General features: G+C 36.5%; 1 protein-coding gene across 6 annotated transcripts in view; it reads left to right on the plus strand.

Annotated features, from left to right (window-relative positions):
- The window catches only part of guk1a (guanylate kinase 1a), a 30219-nt gene extending 9314 nt beyond the window's left edge, over nucleotides 1-20905 (plus strand). For 3 of the 6 annotated variants that reach the window (XM_088643103.1, XM_088643102.1, XM_088643107.1), the window contains exons 2-9: nucleotides 7253-7366; nucleotides 8880-8921; nucleotides 10816-10890; nucleotides 14385-14481; nucleotides 16237-16375; nucleotides 17842-17926; nucleotides 18195-18280; nucleotides 18833-20905. In XM_088643103.1, the coding sequence (XP_088499229.1) occupies nucleotides 7253-7366; nucleotides 8880-8921; nucleotides 10816-10890; nucleotides 14385-14481; nucleotides 16237-16375; nucleotides 17842-17926; nucleotides 18195-18280; nucleotides 18833-18868 (674 nt within the window). In that variant the 3' untranslated portion in view covers nucleotides 18869-20905. Of the gene's footprint in view, nucleotides 1-3637; nucleotides 3775-6821; nucleotides 6974-7252; nucleotides 7367-8879; nucleotides 8922-10815; nucleotides 10891-14384; nucleotides 14482-16236; nucleotides 16376-17841; nucleotides 17927-18194; nucleotides 18281-18832 lie in introns of those variants that run through there. The other 3 variants (XM_088643105.1, XM_088643104.1, XM_088643108.1) reach the window with 3 other exon arrangements.
- Nucleotides 20906-23216: the final 2311 nt, after the last annotated feature.

The following is a 23216-nucleotide window of genomic DNA, read 5'->3' on the forward strand; positions in this document are numbered from 1 at the left end:
TTAGCACACAGCCTGGCTCAGGTCAGAATGACATTAATTACAGGAGCTTGTAGACCTACCTGTTTTAGTGATCTATGTGGGCCTAGTTTAATTAGTGGAGTGGAACAGCTCTTGATACACTTTAGTTTAGTTATTTTAAAGGCTTTGTCATGCTATTTCAAATATTTTACACACCTCAATCCTGCAACATTCTTAACGGACACAAATGGAAAAATCTGACAGAAAAAATGGTTCCTAAACAAATAAAGACCTCCATTCTTGAAAGCTTTACTAACAGCGTAGAGAAGATAGACTTGTATTACTTGTTCAGCTGTGTATTGTGCGAAGGTTGAAATGTGTAAAATACTTAAATAATTCTAACTTTTAACCTGACAGTGGCAGCAAGTTGGCATTTTTATTGAATTTACAGGAAGATTCAACAAGGTGACAAGTGCATGTTCTGCTGTGTAGGGAGAGCATCTTAGTTATGACTAGCTCAGATAGGTAGCTTCATCGTCATGTGCTGCAAAGGAACAAGTAATAGGTTTATTCCATGCTGAAAAGAGAAGAAAGGAAACACAACGTTTCATCTGTGGAGCCTTCTTCGGATGTCCCACTAAATATGCTATTTTGGCATGAGTGTATAGACTTTCTACGGGCACTGTATAGCTGTTTATTTTTTAAATAGCACACTGTTTAAGCCAGCTAAGGACAAGACAAATTGTTGAAAAATTACTTTTTTGTATTGTATTTCTCAGGACCCTCTACGTAACTAAAAAAGATCTGACAGTTCTCTGCTTATTACAAGATATATCTTCAGATAGCTTGCATTTGATATTGCACAGACATGGCTAATTCCATTTAAATGAGATGGACATCAGTCATCTTGGCACAAGAATCCACATAGAAATTCAGAAACTTTTAAAATAGAATGGAATGAAGACGAATCCAAAGCTAATTGAAAAAGAAGTTACATAGGAAACAAAGTTGAAGAGAAAATAAAACAAACAATCAGATGATCAAGTGCTTATACCTAAGTGCAAGGACCACCAGGAACCAACTGGATAAAATAATAGCTACCACATTAGCAGGAAATTATGATGTTACTGGAATCAAAGAAACCTTGGTAATCTATAATGAGGAAGAGGTAAGTAACATTACTGGATACACTGTTTCACAGAGAGGAAAGATTGAATAGTGGATATGTTGTTCTACATATCCAAGAGTATTCAACCTCTGGAACTTAAAACAAATCAAGAATCTTTGGATCTATGTAGGTCAGACTATGTAAACAAATTCAGAGGCATAATGTTAGGGATGTGTTCAGAGTATGCCATATACATCCCTTAATTCAAAGGATATTATAAATTTAACACAACATACCTTAAAGCATCAGTTAGAATATTATGTACAATTGTGGTAACTTAGGTCAGTGGTTCTCTCTAGGAAAAGTTTAGTTAGAACTCTGGAATACTGGGAAAGATCAAAAGACCTTTTGATTCCTTTATTCAGACTACTTAATTTAGTGGTTTGTTCTTCAAAAGAACCCTAATTCCCAGTGTCAGAAGAATATGGCCTCTGGATGGGTGGAGTGTTCCCTCTTGGGGTACTGGGTGGAGTAGGTACAGGCAGTAATATTGTAATGAATCTGGAGGAGTGGACTACAACATCGTTTTTTGTGTTTTAAAGTGTACATTCTGCACATTTCATTCATGTGAATCATTTACTTTAATAACTGTGACTTGTAGTATTCTCTTAAACAGACCACACCCTGTAGTCAGGGCCAGATTGACCTGTTTGGGGCTCTCTGGAATGTCATTGTGCTTTCTCCAAAAAGATTCCAGACCCTGAGGAATACTAATTGGTGACTTGTATCTACATGTTCTAGTTGGCTGATTTAAGCTCACTTTTATTGGTTATTTTGCAAATAAGTGAAACATTAACTCAAACAATATAAAAGTTTTCTGATCAGGTTGCTTTTATTGCAGTGACTTGAAGATAAGCATGCTAATTTCTGCCTTCACTTCATTTGGGAAAATTACCACTCTACTTCCACATTTGAAATTGGTACAGTGAAGTAAAGATGTAGCGCTATTTCCATATTTAATACAGATACTCAAGATCACATGTTATTAAACCACAGCTGTTTTTATTAAACAAATTTCAGGTTGAGAATGAATCTTGGAGAAGAAGCCCAAATGTTTAGCTACACTTTAGTACATCTCTAAGCCATTTTGAGGAAACACAAATTGTCAAGTGATGATTTTGGTTTCTTGTTTTACTTGGCCTCACAGATCAGGAAGGTATTAGACTCACCTGAGTTCTGTTTAGTCCTTGCAAGCACAGTTTATCGCATATGCAGGAGCTGGACAACATAACCAAGATTAATATCCACATCTAATGCAGATCGGTTAATTCAGGTATGTCTGTCATTTTAAATAGTATTAATGATAGGAGTCTTGATGCTATTTTGGCCATTACTTTTACCAATATTTTGCCACTATTACAAATCAAAGGGAACTAATGATGATTAAAATAATATAATGCCATAGGGGATTAACAGGGTTGAAGCACAATGGGTTATCTTTGTCCATCGGCTAAGCTGACTTATTCTTTCAGTGTATTCCAAGAGTCATTTCTAGAACCTGAGTCCACCTCACCTCTTTTAAATGTCTTCCTTATATGATGCAGGATACAGTTCAGTTGAGAAGCCCCTGCCTTGTGTTTGTACCTATGCACCAGACTCTTAATATGCATAACTTGTCTAATGGGATTCACTGTTATATATGGTCTTAGGCCCAGTGTCCAAAGCCATAAGCTTAAGCTGTTGTGAGTAAATTAAGATGTCTCTAAACTTTACTCTCTGCGAGAAATAACCTTTATTTCAGGTTTTGTAACCCAATATCTACACATGCAATTACTAAAACTATTACTATATATATAGACCTATATTCTTTAAAATTTTGATTGTAGAGGAGAAGCACCATATACAATTTCTTACTACATTAGTCAAAATAGAAGTAAGCAAGTAATAAGTAAAACTATTTCAGGACACTCAATGGAGCTAGAAAGAGTAATTCTAATCAGTGATACAATTTATTATCATCTAAAAATAATCTGAACTGTAGCTAAATGTCAGGAATATTTAATTTCCTATATGCTGCAGCATTAACTTGAAATGTTTAAAATTAGTTTATACTTTAATGCATATAATACAGATTATGAAGTTACACGTTTTTACTTTCTTACATACAGATTTCATTTACCCATTTAAATGATTGGGTTTGCTGGAGTAACCTGAGCTTAAGTACCTTATTCTGGGGTACAACAGCTGTAGTGCCCCATCTGGGATTTCTACCCTCAATCCTTTGGCCAGGAGTTCAGAGCTCTGACTTCTAATACCAGCAGAGCGATCACTTATTTATTTAAAAGGAAACCATTTTAAAATGCCTTCCTTTAAAATCTTTTGTTAAGCAACAGATGCCATAGATTTCTGGTACAAAGTTGGTCATCTATCATGTGTTTGTAAACTAAATAGTGTGAGGAGAATGTGCTGGGAAGACATGCAGAGTTAAATGTGTGCACAGCAGATGCAGATTAGCAGAAGGCTGGTCTGCTGGATTTCCACTGGCTGTGCTGAAAAGGGAAGTGATAATCAGTGCTGACAGCAGGCCGCCCCTACGTCCCTCCCTAGGTCTGCCTCCGCACTGACTTTGCATTCATTCAGAGCTGCTGCTTCCTCACATACTGTACACAACGCTCTTGGTGTTCAGAATCAGATATTCCACACCCAAGGTAAGATAAACAGGAGATGTATTTGAAGACAAAGAGCTGTGTCTAATACAGTACAAAGGTTACTACCTGCATCAATGACATACGTCTTGCTATTGTTATTGTAGAGTCCAGTGCTTTGTTAGAATGCGGGTGAGTGCCTTTGGCTGTTGCTCTGATGTACTGTAGGTACACAAGAGTACAATTGGTTGTCTCCCAGGTAGGATTTAGATACTTCCTTGTACAGAAACATCTACACTTGGTAAAGACTAAACACTTAGTCTTTGTTCTAAAAGTCTGGTAATATTTTTCCTTTTCCTTTCAGTTTAATGACACATGCACAGGTGTTTGTACTTGTTTCTGGGAGAGTTTAGTCCTCGTTATGCGTGATGTCTGTCTTCAGAAATTTAATCCTTTAAATTCTGCAACAATGATAAGATCCAGGATGTTTATCTTCTGAAATAGCCATAGCATGCCATGTTTGTCATAAGTGAATTGAGGAAAGGTCTGCTTTAATACCTCTGTGATTCTAGATTAAAATATCATTTTGATTATACATACTGTGTTGTGAGAGAGTTGTTTTTGACAGATATCTGTGCCGATGAGTTTTAAAAATAAGAAAAGTAGGAGCTGTTGTGTGTGTGAATCTAAATCTTTATGAGTTTTTGTTAGGTTGTATATTTGAGGCGATTCTAATTATTAGTCCTCTGTAGTTCTGTAACTTTAAAATGCTGGTGTTATTTAAAATATTTTGCAAACAAAACTAAGTTATTCAAAGCTTTTTTTAAGTTTAGAGTTTCACAATTCTCAATTTAGCTTGTTTAAAACCATGTTTCATCCTTACTGATTTTCCCTTAGTGGCTACATCTGTAATTTGTGGTTTGTTAGAATGAATGTGCATTTTTAATACATTAGCTGTTCCTAGTTTATTCTGTCACATCTGAAGACCAGATGTTGAGATGTCTCAGAAAGGAGAATAAAACTCTGTGTAAATGTCTGTGTACTGCATGTTTGTGCAGGTTAACTTAATAAAATAATGTCATCTCAAAATAAGTATTGGTGGCTAGCTGGTTGCTTGGCTAGATGAGGGATTCAAATACTTTCATGCTACGTTCTACTCCATCTGTTTTGAATAGTTTATTTCAACATTATATAATGTAATCCGTATAGTTTTCCCATAAATGTATATTAATAATGTAAGACCGTAAACACATTGCAGTAAAGAAGCTAAAAATATTTGAATGTTATTGCAGTAGTTTTTTAAAAATCTGCAACTGTACCATTTTAAGTTTAGAAACCACAGTAGTATTATCAAATTTTCAAAAACAAAGGAACTGGTTATTGATTTTAGGAAAAATACCACACCCCCTCCACCCACTACAATTGATGGTCAACCTGTTGAAATTGTCAAAGACTAAGTATTTGGGACTGGTCATTGACAAGAACTTAAAATGGGACAAGTGTGTCAAAGGTCAACAGAGACTCTTCTTTCTTAGAATACACAGCTACTTTAAGGCAGATAAAACTATCCTTACACTTTTCTACAAATCATTGAAAGTGTCTTAACATACTGCTTCACTTGTTGGTTTGGCAACATAAGTACCGGTAATTGTAATAGGCTGGGTAAATTAGTGAATATAAGTGACAAAATAATCAGGATTAATCAAATCAACTTTTACAAACAGAGGGTGACTAAGAAGGCCAAAAGCATCAGGGAATCTGTTTCTCACCCCCTCTATTGTGAATTCACACTTCTCTTCTACTCTGGGAGACGCCTCTGTGCCCCCAGGTGTAAAACCAACAGACTCAGGAAATCTTTCATTCCCACTGCAATTACACTCTTTAACAATGCAAAGTAACTGTTCAGGTGGGTAGCTGCGTCAGCATGCGTAGGCTGCAAAGGAACAAGTAATGGGTTTATTCCATGCTGAAAAGAGAAGAAAGAAAACGCAACGTTTCGGCGTGGAGCCTTCTTCAGGTGTGAGCTCACACCTGAAGAAGGCTCCACGGCCATAACGTTGTGTTTTCTTTCTTCTCTTTTTAGAATGCAAAGTAACTACCTTGTCTCTTGTTTCTTTTCTCCTGTAACACTACTGTACTCTCTTCCCTTTTGTTGATGTGTTTTTGTCATTGTGTTGTGTTTGACTGTGCCGTAAAACAAATTTCCCCTAGGGGACAATAAAGCTTGATTTGAATTTAATTGAATATAATTAATGGATTTCTGGGTCATGACACTTTAGGCTTGCACAGTATGGCCTTCCTAAGTTCTCAGTCCTATACCGTTAAGTAGGTCTGCTAAATTCATTAATCAGCTGCTGTACATTTCTTAAGGCATGGTGGCATTGCCGTCTCACAGCTCCTGTGGCTTCAGTGCGAACAGGGTAATTCAGACATATAAGACAGACAATGTGATCATTTGGGTTTTTGGCAGGTTCTCAGGTTTCGTACCACATCCCAGAAACGTACAAATAAGATTTGATTGCTCACCCTGCATTGTCCTTTTCCATAGGGGGAACCAATAGGGATTTTGTGTCCTGTAGGTTATGTTCCCAGTGTAATCAGTACTAGCTATATGGGTGTAGAGAGATAGACCTCAAAGGGCTCAGTGTTTGTTTTCCTCTCGTTTTCAGTCATTCTGATCAATAAGTCTCCCCTTATGTCTGAGGAGAAAGAAAATTGTAAATTTTCCACATGTAATACTCAAAACAGGAAAACAAAGGAAATGTTTATTTAAAACATGTTGTTAGAGTTGATGTGGAAGAGTATTAAAAGTCTGAAGCTATGTCTTATCTTATAAACCTTTCATTTTTAGATAAGCAGACATACAGATCTTGTTTCTTAAGGTGCATAACATCTTAGCTAAGGACAAATTAGCTATATGGGCCAAATGGCCACTGTTCATTTATAACCTTTCTTATGTTCTTAGTTGCTTTTAGGTCAAGTCTCAGTTTAATCCTTCCGCTGGCCTGAGGTGACACTATTAAGATGTACAGTACTCTGAGCTAAACCCAAAACACATTTTCTGTCCCCACCTATGCTTGTCTTATCTGAGCTAATCTTTCACATTGCAGGAATATATAGCCAACATCCTGGTCATAGTTCAGTGCTGTGGAATCAGATCAGTCTCTTGCAGCAACTTAACAGACCTCTCAACTCCAACTCAACTCAACTCCAATGTGGTACCTGTTCAAGGAAAGCTAATAATTACAAGGCTAATTTGTAGGTAAAGACACACCTGATTTCTTTAAAAAAAATATATTATTCCAGTAATATTTATTGAAAGGCAGTGCTTTAAAGTGACCCAGGCAATATAAAGAGCAAATTGCTGAACCATCTTGCTGTTTTTTTGGATATATTTGTAGCTGACCTTAGTTTCTGTCGTTATGCTTTTAATTGATATGGGAATATCATAGAAATGAAAAGCCTTGAATTGGAAGAGTTTGGTAAAAGTAGTATTGACTTAAGTTAGATAGCCTCTGATATCTCTCTGTTTGTCCTCTAGCGATGGCAGGACCAAGACCTGTGGTGCTGAGCGGGCCATCTGGAGCTGGAAAAAGCACCCTGCTCAAACGGTTGCTCAAGGAGTACGAGGGGGTCTTCGGTTTCAGCGTCTCACGTAGGTATCTTACTGTACCCTAATCTTCTGCTTTATGGCTCTTGGACACTGAATCTCATCGACTTAATACTTCGGGGGTCTTGGCTTCCCCAGTATGGCCTTACGTCCTTAAGCCTCAGGCTCACCATTCTTGTGTGAAGCTTTGCCTTATCTTCTGCCTTAACTTTCTGTAGTTCTCAGGTACATTCTGTCTGCTTGGAGTCTGTGCTGTGTTTGTTAAAGGATCTGAACCTTTTCCATTTCTTTCAGAAATTTACAATAATCCATTATTCCTCTAAATGTAATGGTCTGTGTATCTTTTATTCCTTTATCTGTTTGCCTTTCTGTTCAATTTGTGCTTTCTGGCGTGGCATGGCTCTGTGTTTTGAAGTGCCATTTTAGCTCGGTGGCTCTCTGGGGTTCTCAGGATCAGCAGGTTTCTGAAACTCTCCACTGCCTTGTACTGTCAAAACATACAGTCAAGAAGTTTACCACGTAGTAACCAAGGCAATGAGAAGTCAGTGGCATTTTAACAGTGGCATGATGGTTAGCTTTGCAGCCTTGCAGTTCTAGGCTCCTGTATTTTATTCTGGTCTCTGACATCTGTTTGGAGTTTGCATGTTCTCCTCACTGTCACATAATTTGTCACCCATTGTTCCAGTTTCCTCTAACTTCGCACATGCAGACGGGGCCTGACCGCCTCTTCTAAATCTGCCATTTCTGTGGTCCTGTGATGGACTGATCAGATGGCTGGTCCTGTGCTCTGAACTTGCACACTATGCTTCCGGGATTGGCTCTGGTGTTCTGCATACGTCATCATCAGAATAAGCAGCTTACTTATAACTGATGGGTGGATCTTTGATACTAACAGAGTAGCTGATTTGCCACTTGTCTTTTGATATTGCATGCAAGACTTTCAGAAACCTACTGATCCTGAACACAGCCCTTTGATATTCCCATCCACCACTTCTGTAGAAGGATGTTTACAAAGATTATCAAATTAACACGTTGGCAAGATTCAGAAAAAAGAGAAAAAAATATGAATATTTGTGTTGGAATTTAATTTTCAACTATAATATCTGCATGATGTTTTTTACTACAAAATTGCCTTAAAAATTGTGTAAAAAGTGGGAAACTAATGTACCTGAAAATTCTATTGTATTTTTAATTGTACCTATTATAAAGTTTTTGGTAAACAAACTATGATATATACTATAAGCTTCACTTGACGATGTTTGTGGATAGAACATTCAGAATGGGCCTTACTATATTCTTAGTAAATACTGCTTTGGATTTTTTTTTCACCTTTATCTCTAGACAGTTCATTTGTAGCGAGTAGTTAAAACATAGCCCTACCAGTATAAAGCAAAAAGAAAAACTGAAGTTTTTAAATATGTTATTTTCTGTAGCAGATGGAATAAAATTCCAGTATCTGAATTGAAGAGTTGAGTGGAAGAATGGCTTCTTACCAGTTCTTCTGTAGCTTTTAACCACTAAAGAGCTCTGATAAACTCACTCTGTCTCTTGTTTCTAGATACAACACGAAACCCCCGACCTGGAGAGGTGAACGGCAAAGGTGAGTATTCCTGCACATACACAATATTAATTTTACTTCGATACTCCCTTTATTTATCTTCATTTTAAACTGCATTTTAACAGTGTTTTACATTAAGCACTTCAAATTTAGCACAAAAAAGCTTTTTTCTAGGTTTCAGTATTTTTTTTTAATTATCCGTTTAACTTGCTTAGATCTCCTTCAGACTTTTGTATTATGCTACCTTGTCAACTCCAGAACTTTTCTTCTTATTGCCATAGGTACGAAAAGACCCCAAACAATTTTATTTGCAGATCTGAATATGGGAACATGTTTGGCAGATAGGTAATGCATACCTTCAGTAAGCCCTGGCATTGCACAGCTCTTAAGGCCATTTAAAATAATGCCAAGAATTACTAACCACATGATACAGTATGCATGTACAGGAATATTTCTTTATTTTGATGAACATGTTGAGATTAATCTTATGAAGCTAATCTTGTAATTCTTTGATCACAAAAATATGATTTTCTTTTCTGCCAAATAAAACAGAAATGAATTAATTAAGCGCAAAGGTAAAACAAACTTCTCATATTAGTTTCACTGTAGTTTTGGTTTGTGATTTTTTTAGTACTTAACTGTGTGATTATAGTGTATTTAATCTTAGGTTTAGTTCTTTCTTTCAGTTCAAAAAGATGAGATACATTTGCTCTCACATTTGCACCAGTTTTCAATCTTTTTTTTTACTTTTTAGGCATGTTTTCTTTTTAGGGACTTTTGAAAAATTGGAAGTGTGCGGGTTTTCATGTGTATGTAAAGACAATACTTCAATGGGAAGAGGTCTTAGAACAAAGCCATTTCCTGCCACCTTCTGTCACCAAGACCAGTGTTTCATTTTTATCTTGTCAGGGATCTTCTTTTCATTTCACTTATACTGTAGTAGAAATAGCATTGGGGTACGTAAGTGTTTTGGCACTTTCTGAGAAGAGCTGTTGGTTCCTTAGAAAGTCCTTAAGTATATTAATCTAAATGAGAAATTGAAGATTAAATTGAAAATCATTTGTATGCCTCAATATTTATATTAACAGGGCTACGTGTCTTTAAGGTACTAAAGCAGAAGTCAAATCAAATATTGGGCAGATGTAAGCGGGTATTTTTAATTGAGAAGTGAGAAACTGGCACATGACAGACATATTAATATTAATTGTAGTAACAGTGCAACAAGATGACATTGACAGTTGAAAATCAACAATATTTGCTTCTCTCATCTTCTACATCTCACTTTTTCTATATCTCACTTTGTCACCCTGTAAAATGTATTGATTATTCCTTTGCATAAGTCCCCTTTATGGATAAGAGGAAATATAGCTTCTATATCACTGCTGTAGAATGTGAATAGAATTACTACTAAGGATTACTAATACTGTCGTAGTTTTTTTTTCAAATATTCATAGTGTTCAAAATAATTCAGTTATCATGATTTAGTTCTTTTTCCACTGTACTTACACTGTACTGTATTTGTATTGTTATCCCAAAATTCTTATTGTTATTTTACCCCTCATTAGTTATTAAAATATACAGCCGGTTGAATTTGAGGCTATGATTTAATGATGGAGACAATTCTTCAGCTAAACAGTGAATAAACGGGATTGCAGGTTACATCCTGGAATAAATACTTCTGTGGATCTTTTGTACTGTGCCAAGAAAAAATCTTCATACTAGCATTGCGTAGCAGAATAAATGTGTTTTTCCTTTTGGCATCAAGTCTTTTTTTTTTGCTTCATTCCTGTGACAGTGTGAAAAAAAATAGCGCTTCTTACTCCCAAGTGTACTGCATTGATGCTCTTTCCATCATTTCAAGCCCAGAATTCAAATTCATGTCTCACTTTGTGAAAAAGAGCTCAACTACTTTTTTTGTACCCTTTTTTCTCCATAGGCTTGAAATATCTCCCTATCCTTCTTGAGGCGACAACTTTATTGCCCCTAGCAGACGTCCTCTCATCAGCTAGAGGTGTTAACTCCTTATCTAGGTTTAGAAATTCTTATGCAGTTGATCAAATTATTTTTAGTTAGTTCAGAACATAAGCCTTAGGGTTAACCTTCTGAAAGGACAAAAATTGTCAGAGAATATTACAAATGACAGTTTGATTTTTTTGTGCTGTATTCTCTGGCTTTGGATCAATACCTACAGTATGTGTTCTTCTTACTCAAAATGGCAAAATTTGCACTTTGGAGTAAAAAGCTTTGAAAATAGCCCCCTTTGATTCTTTCTAGGGGTTGCTTGTGCTTGTTGCTTGTCGAAAAGAGCAGACACCTTTATCCACCTTTCAGAACACCTAAGGATGTATAGTTTATTCTGATTATAGTCATTAACTTCAGTACTCATTGTTAGCATTAATACCCACCCCCCCCCCCCCAGGTTGTTTTGATAATAGGGAGCCCATTTATTATCCTCAAAGTGTTTGATCTATGTGTTTTCCAGACAACCATCTTAATCAATCACATTTTCTTTAACAAGAGAAAAATCTGCACTAAATTCATCTGAGCCTACAGGCAAACTTTGTAGTGCCTGTTCACAGTGGTTGAAGTTTATGGTCACTGTGGTCCTATTAATTCTGATTTCCTGAAAATGGTCCTTTTCTGCTTCAGCAAAAGTAATAAATGCATAGTATAATTTCGAAATTGGTCCTCTAACTGAGCATAAGACGTGATAAGGTTTTCCCCGTGATGGAAATCATGGGTTTCATACATCTATAGTATAAGAGGGTGTTACTTTGGAGGTGTCATTGTGAAAAACTCAATGCAATCAATTCTTATATAGCTCGTATATGGAATGTTTTTTTTCAATAAAGGCACAGTACTACACACAATACTGCAGTGATTGGATACGTTTTAACAATTATGGAATTGTAGATTGCTGCTAAATTCAAATGGGGATTCATAAAAGAAGTCCCATTCCAATGCAATAAGGAGGAATCTACCAAATGAATTTACAACACGTAACTTTACAGTGCAGAAGATGGTACAGTTTTGGTATCACCTTGGGTTATTGGAAAGATAATTGAATCTTCTTGTTCAACAATTTGAAGCTAGCAGTAGTTCATTTATATATATATATTTTAGCTCTTTAATTGCATTGGTAACCTTACAAGTATCCTTTGTGAGATCTGTACCCACAAGCTTGCGATTGGAAGTCCAGAGCCCTAGCCAGTACACATTGATGTTTTCCTTAATAGACCTGTCCTATTAGAGCTGACAGAAGGTAGACTGGACTGTACAATTATCTGATTACAACCCCTTTGAACTTGTCAGTTCAGAGTTGTGTTGTACACAGCATATTCATGAGTTCAGGTGCTCATCTAGGGCGAGAAATTAGCTGTCTATTTTTGCCCCCAAGTCATTCTTAAAGACGTTGGGTATCATTTAAATTGTTTTTGATCATTTAAACCCCTCTTTATTTCCAAGTAAAAAAAAATACTAGGGCTTTCATTTGTTTGTTCCATGATTTGGCTCGGCTGCATCTCTGTGCAAAGTCCAGTACAAATTAAACACTTTTCTGAGAGGATAAATGGGTGTCATCCTATTGAAAGAATGACAATCTTACTGCTAGATTGCTAACTATAGATAACACAATAACTGGTTACTTGCTTATGTTTTTCAATCTTTATCTCTTTTTCCTCTTTAGTTGTGATTGTCAGTATGTTGATGTGTAGTTAGTAGCTGAGTAGCTTTACCCTCTTTGTTACCGTTTTCCTCAAGAATTCTGCTATTGCTAACAGTATCCCTTTAGGACTAATGGTAACATTTCTAATTATGAGAGACTAGTACTATATGTCAAACCCTCATGTCACACTTTTTGAACATCGGAATTATTCTAGATGTCCAGTTATGGAGCAGGATGTTCCCTGCAAAACTGCTTCCCTAGACTAATTGTGACAGACATCAATAAAAACTAGATCACTTCAGATTGAAACTGTTAGAAATGATTGTTGTGTCAGTGATTTTGAAATAGTCGTTGTATAGAGTAGAAAATGCAGGCAATCAAATATTTAATCTTTTCTTTACTGTTAGATGTTACTGCTTACTCTGTGTTTTAGTGTAAGTTGTGTGTGTTTTTTTATTAATAGCTACTTATGTAAACATATTAGAATATAGCTGGGCACTTAAGATACCAATAGCCTAGAGATGGATAAACACATTGAAGATTACAGTTAATAGCATTCACTGTAAAAGAAACTGTACATTATGTTGGAAATATCGAGATACTATTAAGTTTGTTCTTGTAACACTGTTGGAAAAATTTGGAATCTAAATTTTGTAAGTGAAAAACAGGGAAGTCTTAACAATTCTACTTTATCAAATGACATGGTCATCTTTTCAGTAAGGTGAGTGGAAAGAAAACCAATCAGTCCTGTCAACTGGTAAAAAAAAAAGGATGGGAGAATTAAAACTTGCCATACATATGTCAGACATGTGACAAGCCTACATCTAACCAGGTGGCCCTTGAGAGCTGAGTATTGAGCATCAGGCTCAATCATGATGATCAGCAGAAGTACTGTGCAAGGAGTCTTTATTCAACAGAAACCTATAAATACACCCGATAACTACTAAAATGTGGCTCTCAGCACAGACACATTTTTAATCAATAAACCACACACAAACCTATTTACAGACAATAGAGGTTCTAAAAACCTGTAGTGGCAGGTCAGCTGAAACTGCAATCCTCATTACTGCTGGCCTACCACAGCATGTTTAGAATTGTCCTTTTGTTTCGTGTTTTAAGACTCTATTAACATCACTGAGATGTAAACAAAGGCTTTAGAAAGGCTTTTATCAGTTTTCCAGGAAAACTCGGAGAACTTGCTTTTCTTCAAATGCAACCATATCCAGTTGCTTAAGTATCTTAAATTCAGGAAGGAGGCTTGAGTTTAGCTATGGCCTGAAACAACATAAAGACTCATCCACATCCACAAAGGTCACACAAATTAGAATCGGGGCTTCTTTTCATACCTAGTTTGTAGATGATTCATCTAGAAAAGATGGTAAAAATGACATCATGTACTGATCTCGGAAAATTGAAAATGATAAAATAACTGTTTTTTACATGGTCCTATATCTGGTCCTTTAATCAATATCTGGCTTCTTCTGCAGTACAAAATACAAAAAAGTATGTAATATTTCCACGAGAAGCCAGTAATCTATTCCCTAAACTATTAGGGCTCTAGGAGGTCACTTGAAGGAGAAATGTGGACCCCCGTCTTATAAGAAGACAGTCATGCTTCCACTCAGTTATTCACTTCTACCTGTAAAATCAGTGGTGTGAGAGACATGACCTTGGATAAACTGCTTTCTGTATGGCTTATGGCTGTATTTTGTGTCATTTTTTTCATAGTGAGCTTTCATGTTCATTACTTTCACCAAGCAGAAGCCGCTTCTTTGCTGTCCATGTTACTGCTTCTCGTTCATATGAACAATGGCTTTTCTTTTTCCCCATTTCCACTGAAGATTACCATTATGTGACGAGAGAGGCAATGCAGAAAGCTATAGATTCTGGGGAATTCATCGAGAATGCAGAGTTTTCTGGTAACATCTATGGAACAAGGTATGTGGGATCAATTTCTTGCTACTTTTTCTTTTGTTGAGTAGACCACATTTTGGTATGTCAAGCTGTTTTTCCGTAGTCGCCTCTTCTGTAAGTTTTGGGCAAACACCATTTGGTACATAAGGTTCCAGTAAATTTATTGTAGTCAAGAATTGATCATTTCTCACTAGCCAAGATCACCAACTTGCCTGGTGGTTGGGATATATACCAGTAGTGCTTATAACACAACTTATTTTTAATGTGGACGTTTTATCTCTCAATGTGCAGTTCTCTAAGTGTATACGTCTGGAAACAATCAAACAGACTAGTTTTGTAGAAAAAAAGGTTTTCAAACTTCAAACTGCAATCAAAAATAATGTATGTATTGTATGTTGCCATTTCTTGGTTCTGCTACTACTGGCATTGCTCACAGGTTGAAAACATGGAACAGGTAGAAGTTAATTATATGCTGAAAAGTAGAAAGAACAGAATGTTTCAGCTTGTTCAGATGTTCTTTTTTCTATTTCCTTTTCTGGTGTAATTAACTTCTATTTGTTCCTTTGCAGCCAGCTCCCCAACCTCAAAAGTAAAATATCATGGAGTGGCTGTAACAAGTTTTAAGAGACAAATCCTTACTGTAAATGGAACTTTAAATGTATATAAAATACAGTTTTAAAAAACATGTTACATATAAACATTAGTTTGTGATTCCACTTAAGCTGCAAAAAAATGGAACAAACGTAATATTTCTTATAACCCATCTACAAGTTCTTATTGGGACTAAGCGATGGCACGTCTGTCAGTCTGTTTGACTTACAACTTACCGCTCTTAAGCGGAGGACAGCCTTAAGTCATCTGCTGAGAACAGCTGTCGGTGTTTAAAGGAACATTTGAAAACATAATTAGTCCGGGGGCTTAACTATTTCTTACTGCTAATCCTAGCCATGTCAAAGTTCAAGAGTGTTAGTGTCCATCAAAGCAGGCTTGTTACAGGAAAAAAGCTGTTTTCCTTTTGCAAATCCTGGATAATTCAAGATGATTTTGAAAGATGTATCCTTGATACCTAAAGTAATTGGAAATGTAAATCTGTCCAGTAAAGATTTGTAGGTTCATCCTTACTTTTCATATGAGTGTATTTCAGTTTCACTGGTTTCGAGGTTGAATGTAGTTTCCTGAAGTAAGACAGTTAAAAATTTGTAATGTGGAGCTTTTGGAAAGCAACAGCTTGGGTGAATTAATTAGGAATCTCCCAAGTTAGATCATGTTGTAAAGAAAATACAGGCTAGACTTTTGTAACATGCAGAGAATTTAACTTTGTTTTAGAGCATGAATCAATGTTTTTGCAGAGTTAGATTGTACCTTCAGCATTTCCTCTTTGCTCAGAATCTTTCTTCTGACAAAAATTGTTCTTAACCTGAAATAGTAGTGCCACCTGCTGGTTAACCAGCATTTATGTTCAGAGATAGACGTGTTGGTTCACAACCAGCAATTTATGTTCAGAAATACATGTGTTTGATCTCAACTAATCAGCAGTCCCCAGTGATTAGAATGCAGAGTGTAGCAATGTACAGAATTCTCCAAAACTGCATAAACATTTGGGGTGTCCAGCCCCAGGAAAGGGTTATGAATTATATATAAGGTAAACTGATGCCAAAAGACTTTGTAATGGAGGTTTACAACTGCATATATTTCTTCTGTTGGATTTTTGCACAGATACACATTAGTGAGTGTGCATATTACAGAAACGCAACATCACACAGATTTCTTTCTCTACAGCAAGGCATCTGTGCAGGACGTTCAGGCCAAAAACCTGATTTGTATCCTGGACATTGACATGCAGGGTGTGAAGAACATCAAGAAGACAGACCTCAATCCCATCTATGTGTCCATTCAGCCACCCTCCATGGAGATCCTTGTAAGTGTCCTAGGCCAGTGCTTCTTTCTCATCAATAACCACATACAGTTTGTGCTTTTCAGAAAGTACCCATCTACATTATGCAGTATATGCATCTTACTTTCAATAGTACTTCTTGTACTTCCCTATCCTCACCTATGGTCACGAGGTTTTGGGTAGTGACAAAAAGAATGAGACTGCAGGCAGAAGCGGCAGAAATGAGGTTTCTCTATAGTGTGTTCGGGCTTACTCTCCGTGACAGGGTGGGGAGCTTGGCAGTCCAGGAGGACCTCAGAGTAGAATCATCGACCCTCTTGATCAAGGGGAGCCAGGTGAGGTTGTTTGGGTATTTGGTGAGGATGCCCCTTGGGAGCCTCTCACTGCAGATGTATCGGTCATCTGAGAAGAAATCACAGGGCTGACCCAGAACACGCTGGAGGGATTATATCTCTCAGCCGGCTTGGGAGCACCTGGTACGGAGCTGGAGACTCTTGCTGGGGAAGGGGAAGTCTGGTTTGTGGTTAGAAAATGGATGGATGGACATTCAACTGTACTAGACAACCTGCAGACCAGTGTTCAGTAAAGAGCATGAGGACAAAAAAATTGAGATCCCTTTTCTATGTTTAGTGTATCTTGTGTATTTCTGTATTTTTACATAGTTTGTCTGCCTATCTGTGCCAGGCTTAACAAAGATGTAAGCACATCTTTGTTTTGACTTTCTTACAAAACCGCATATGTTCATTGAGAAGGTGTTGTGGAACGTAAATTTGTGTTCACTAAAACATCTAGTGTCTCCTATTTTGTCTCCCCTCTTTACCCATCAATGCAAGCTGTTGTAGCAGGATAGTTGAACACATCATGGGCATAAAATGATCATAGTGGTTAAAGAATTTCAATGGTGAAAGATTGCATAAAAGATTTCATGATTAGAATGAATTATTCACATCAGAGCTTGATATTTTCTTATGTTCTGCATAATTCTATCACTGAGTCAAACTGAATTTTTCAATATCTTACCATATTAGCCTTCATAGTATGAGTAGGCAATTTATTCCATGCATTATTAATTTTCTTTGTGAAACAATGGTGTGTGTGGAGGTAAAGGATTGATATAGGATATAAAAGTAATGTGATTGAGTGGTTAAGGAAAACATTTTTGAGAACAAATGTAAATTAATCCCATAATCTATATGTGACGTAATGCTAAGCTTCTATTATGGGTGTACCAGCACTTGGTGATGAGCAGTTTACCATAAACTTTATATTTATACTTTATAAAGACACCTTTTTAAAAGATTTACCTCAGACATTCATAAATCTGTTTGAAGTTTATTGTAAAAATAAACACTAACCTATAGGCTCCTCAATGTGTTATAATTTCTGATGTGAAAGGATTATGTACTGAGGTAGTAATAGTGATAGTAAATAATGCCAAATAAACATATTTAAAGAAATAAATCTCTAAGGACTGATTTTTGTTTCCCCAGGAAAAACGGTTACGAGACAGACAGACTGAAACAGAGCAAAGTTTACAGAAACGTCTAGAAGCAGCTCGAATTGATATGGAGATCAGTAAGTTTCAGCTTTCAGTTTAAGGGATTGAGGTTCCTTGCATTATTGATTTCATTATCACAAATACATTTTAGGTACATAAACCCAATTAAATAAGAGTCTGAGCACACATGCAACATATTTTCACACTAAGTATCCAGTAAGTGTGCTATTTTAATTGTATTTGTGAGTACCTGGCGATACAGAGTTGAACGAGTTAAGGAGTTAAGGAGAGAGTAATCTTTTGAATTTAACATTTAAATATCTGACTAGTTTCTCTTTTTTTCAGGTAAGGAATCTGGTCTTTTTGATGTTGTAATTATCAATGATGATTTAGAAGAAGCATATGGAAAATTAAAAGGGGTACTCATTGAGGTAAGTTTGTGCTGTTATTTTTAAATGTAAAATGGAAGAGAAGATAAAAGAACAAGCTTTCTACCTGTTGTGTCTTACAGCTTATAGTTGTACTTCTATTTTGTCACTGGTGATTTTTGTGTTGATTCATATGCCATGGTCAAACTTCTGTCATTAACATTTCTAGGCTAAGTAACTCCACTGTTCTGTCAACATGTTGTTTTGTTTGTCTTTGTCCTTACTGTTTAACTTTATCATATTATTCAGATCCTTTTTGTGATTGCATACTTACTGTATAAAAGAATGATGATGGGTTTTTAAGATTCTTTGTAAAACAAAATACGATCTTTATTTTTTTAATACATTTGTCCATGGTACGTATTTAAAATGTAATGGTTTTGTCCACCACTTGAGATTAAAATTTCAATCCATATTAGGGAAATAGATTGCATGGCCAGATATAAAACTAAACATCTACTATTTCTTTCAAACATATAACTTATTTTTGAGTACATGTTGAAGTGTAATGAAATGTTTGTCTAAAAGCTTACTTTTTTACCTTTTTTGCAACAGGAAATCAATAAAGTCCAGGATGCTCAAAAATCCTGAAAGACTAAAATGAAAGAAGTCTACCTCACAGGCCACTCCTGAGAACAAGAACAGCAGCCTTCCATTCCAGTACCCAACATTCCCTCATACAGCTGGGACTTTAACTAGAACAAGTACTTATGTATTTTAACTGCTAATTTTAATTTAGGAAATCCCCAGGTAGACTTGTAATGTTTTCCAATCCGAAGGGGCAGTTACTTTGTTTTATAGGTTTACATGTATATAATTAGGGGACAGTTTTATTCAGTTTTTCTTAGCTGGTTAATATTATGACTTTTTATATTTAAATATATATTTACAGTGCATACAGGAGTTGTACTTGTCCTTGCTCTGTACAGCACTCAGGAGCTTTGAAATATCGTTAACTACAAATGTATATTCCCCAGTCTTGGCCACATTTCGTCATCATTGAAGTAGAGAGTAACTGGAACAACGGTACAGTCAGGTGTTTAATGTTCTACAGCTAACTGTACTATAATGTACATATAAAAGAAAATGTTTTATGCATGAATCATGTATAGCTTATTTTCCAAGAGAGATCTGAATTTATTCATTACTTTTTATTTCTTTTGAAAAACTGAAACATTTTTCTAGCTGGTGACAGTCGGCATCTTGCATTAGCAGACATTTGAAGGAAGATTTATGGTTCTCACTTCAGTGTGTGCATTTCTGACATGTTGATGCTGTAACTAGAACAAAGTTTTACCTAGTGAAGTTCCAGCTAGCTTTTATTCACAGTGCAAAATACATTTATCAAATAAGCTCAATAGTTTAAAAAATGTTAAAATTGTATAGATTATGACTTTGTTTCCTATGTGATTTTCAAATAGTAACATTACTATTATTTTCTGTTTCTGTTGCTCAGTCTGTTTTGGTATACATTTGTACGTCTATTTGTATTATGTATTATGTAGGACACCATCTGTATACTGTATAAAGTAATAGAATAGCCCAGTCTTCACTCAATACATAACATAAATGCATCTTTCTTAAATGTCATCCCATAATCAGTGCAGTGTAAACATAAATGTGCTGAGTTTGTATCCTATCATTGAAACCTTGGCAAGTGGCTGGAACTGGGTTTTACAAACCAATCATTCGTATAGGAAAAAAACTACGGAATAAGTAATATCAACAGAGTGTTTGATCAACTTTTGATTAATGAGCCATCAAAACAGTCAGCCAACCCAAGAATGCCAAAGACCAGGCCCTGAACGTGTGTAGCCATGAAGGAAGAGGTGAACTATTGTTCTAAGAATTGTTCCTAAACCAATGCTGCAATGATCCTTTAAATATTTTACCCTTGGTGTAATATAGACAAACATTCATATAAATAACTTACAATTTCAAATTGTGTTTCATATTCTGGCTAATGGAACAATGCACATGTCCATGTAATAATGTGTGTGTTTTTAAGAAAAAAAAAAAGGAAATTGAAACATAACACATTATGTTAACAGTTCAGATGATGTGATGACAACAAAGTCAATTTCAGTGATCTCCATAAGCAGTTAAGCCACCTTCAGTTTTGTTTGATTTTATTATTTAAGTGGCTAAATTTTATATTGTTTTTTATATGTGTTTTTTAACTGTCAAAATAAGATTTGTTTGCAAGTATGAGTGCACCCTGCCTTTTATGATTTATTTTGACCTCTTCTGACAATGTCTTATTCTAAGGTCGAGCAGGAAACCTTAACAATGGCAAAGACGGAGTACTACAATTTATGGCACAAAGGAAAGTGAAGAAATCTCTTGTGCAAGAACTTGAATTAAAAAAAGATTTTCTTTACAAATCTTTCCATTCCAGGAAATTGTACCCACTTTATGTGCTGCACAAATATCTAAGAACTAAGCACACGTAGCAGCCACACAACTTGAAATGCATGATAGCAATATGCTAAATAGGAACACTCCTTCCTTCAGTGGAATTAAAAAATACTTTGAGAAATCATTTCTTACTTATTGTGAGCTTCTGTAACATGTACCTGTATGCGGCTGTGCTAGTTTAATAAATGCCGTGTGGCACTTTATACTTTCCAGGTGTTGTCATTTGCATCTAGCATAACTACAGTGGTCACATTAAACTAAACATGTTCACTACCTCTCAGGAACGATGTTATAGTGTACCCTAAATAAGGAATGAATTTATCCTGTTATTGCATTTGACAAATGTAACAATGTGGGAGTAGGAGGAGCCGCGGCAAGCACCAGTAAAAGTGAACGGCCCGTCAGAGAGGGCGGTGTGAGGTTAGTGAGGACCGAAAAGAAAAAAAGGAAAAATAGAAGAATGTGCCATTGAGTAGTGTGGCGCCCTGGCTCGACTTGCCCTATTTAGCGTATCCCGATGACACCTGCCTAGCACTAGAGATGTATTCTTCTGAACAGGAACTAGAACAACAAGATTATGCACTCTTAATAGACCCATATACCACACATCTCCTTCCAAAGGAAAACTTCAAAGTCTGATTTGCAGCCCAGACTTTATTAGGTTAGTATACTAGACAAGTGCAAGTAAACTCGCATTGCACATCTCATTTAAGTATCACATGTAAAATTTTGTAACTCATTTCAATGTTATAGACATTTTATTTGTGGTTTTCTTTTACATGTCTGTGTACATCAAACTGCAGAAATGTAATTTAATGAGATTTATCCAATGTGCATTCACCTCCTTTTAGTAAAGCAATTTCAGTGGCACTGAAGCATAAATGCCTTAATTTCCTTCTTTTATATTTGCCAAGAGGATGAGAATGACATGGCATACAGTGCCTTGCGAAAGTATTCGGCCCCCTTGAGCTTTTCAACCTTTTGCCACATTTCAGGCTTCAAACATAAAGATATAATTTTTTTATTTTATGTGAAGAATCACCAACAAGTGGGACACAATTGTGAAGTGGAACGAAATCTATTGGATTTTTGAAACTTTTTTAACTAATAAAAAAATGAAAATGAATTCGGCCCCCTTGCGTTAATACTTTGTAGAGCCACCTTTTGCTGCGATTACAGCTGCAAGTCGCTTGGGGTATGTCTCTATCAGTTTTGCACATCGAGAGACTGAAATTCTTGCCCATTCTTCCTTGCAAAACAGCTCGAGCTCAGTGAGGTTGGATGGAGAGCGTTTGTGAACAGCAGTTTTCAGCTCTTTCCACAGATTCTCGATTGGATTCAGGTCTGGACTTTGACTTGGCCATTCAAACACCTGGATACGTTTATTTGTGAACCATTCCTTTGTAGATTTTGCTGTATGTTTGGGATCATTGTCTTGTTGGAAGATAAATCTCCGTCCCAGTTTCAGGTCTTTTGCAGACTCCAACATGTTTTCATCCAGAATGGTCCTGTATTTGGCTGCATCCATCTTCCCCTCAATTTTAACCATCTTCCCTGTCCCTGCTGAAGAAAAGCAGGCCCAAACCATGATGCTGCCACCACCATGTTTGACAGTGGGGATGGTGTGTTGAGGGTGATGAGCTGTGTTGCTTTTACGCCAAACATATCGTTTTGCATTGTGGCCAAAAAGTTCAATTTTGGTTTCATCTGACCAGAGCACCTTCTTCCACATGTTTGGGGTGTCTCCCAGGTGGCTTGTGGCAAACTTTAGACGAGACTTTTTATGGATATCTTTGAGAAATGGCTTTCTTCTTGCCACTCTTCCATAAAGGCCAGATTTGTGCAGTGTAAGACTGATTGTTGTCCTATGGACAGACTCTCCCACCTCAGCTGTAGTTCTCTGCAGTTCATCCAGAGTGATCATGGGCCTCTTGGCTGCATCTCTGATCAGTCTTCTCCTTGTCTGAGCTGAAAGTTTAGAGGGACGGCCAGGTCTTGGTAGATTTGCAGTGGTCTGATACTCCTTCCATTTCAAGATGATCGCTTGCACAGTGCTCCTTGGGATGTTTGAAGCTTGGGAAATCTTTTTGTATCCAAATCCGGCTTTAAACTTCTCCACAACAGTATTACGGACCTGCCTGGTGTGTTCCTTGGTCTTCATGATGCTCTCTGCGCTTTCAACAGAACCTTGAGACTATCACAGAGCAGGTGCATTTATACAGAGACTTGATTACACACAGGTGGTTTCTATTTATCACCATCAGTCATTTAGGACAACATTGGATCATTCAGAGATCCTCGCTGAACTTCTGGAGTGAGTTTGCTGCACTGAAAGTAAAGGGGCCGAATAATTTTGCACGCCCCACTTTTCATTTTTTTATTAGTTAAAAAAGTTTCAAAAATCCAATAGATTTCGTTCCACTTCACAATTGTGTCCCACTTGTTGGTGATTCTTCACATAAAATAAAAAATTTATATCTTTATGTTTGAAGCCTGAAATGTGGCAAAAGGTTGAAAAGTT

The sequence above is a fragment of the Lepisosteus platostomus genome, chromosome 8, assembly GCF_059453375.1.
Source record: "Lepisosteus platostomus isolate fLepPlt1 chromosome 8, fLepPlt1.hap1, whole genome shotgun sequence".
NCBI lineage: Eukaryota > Metazoa > Chordata > Actinopteri > Semionotiformes > Lepisosteidae > Lepisosteus > Lepisosteus platostomus.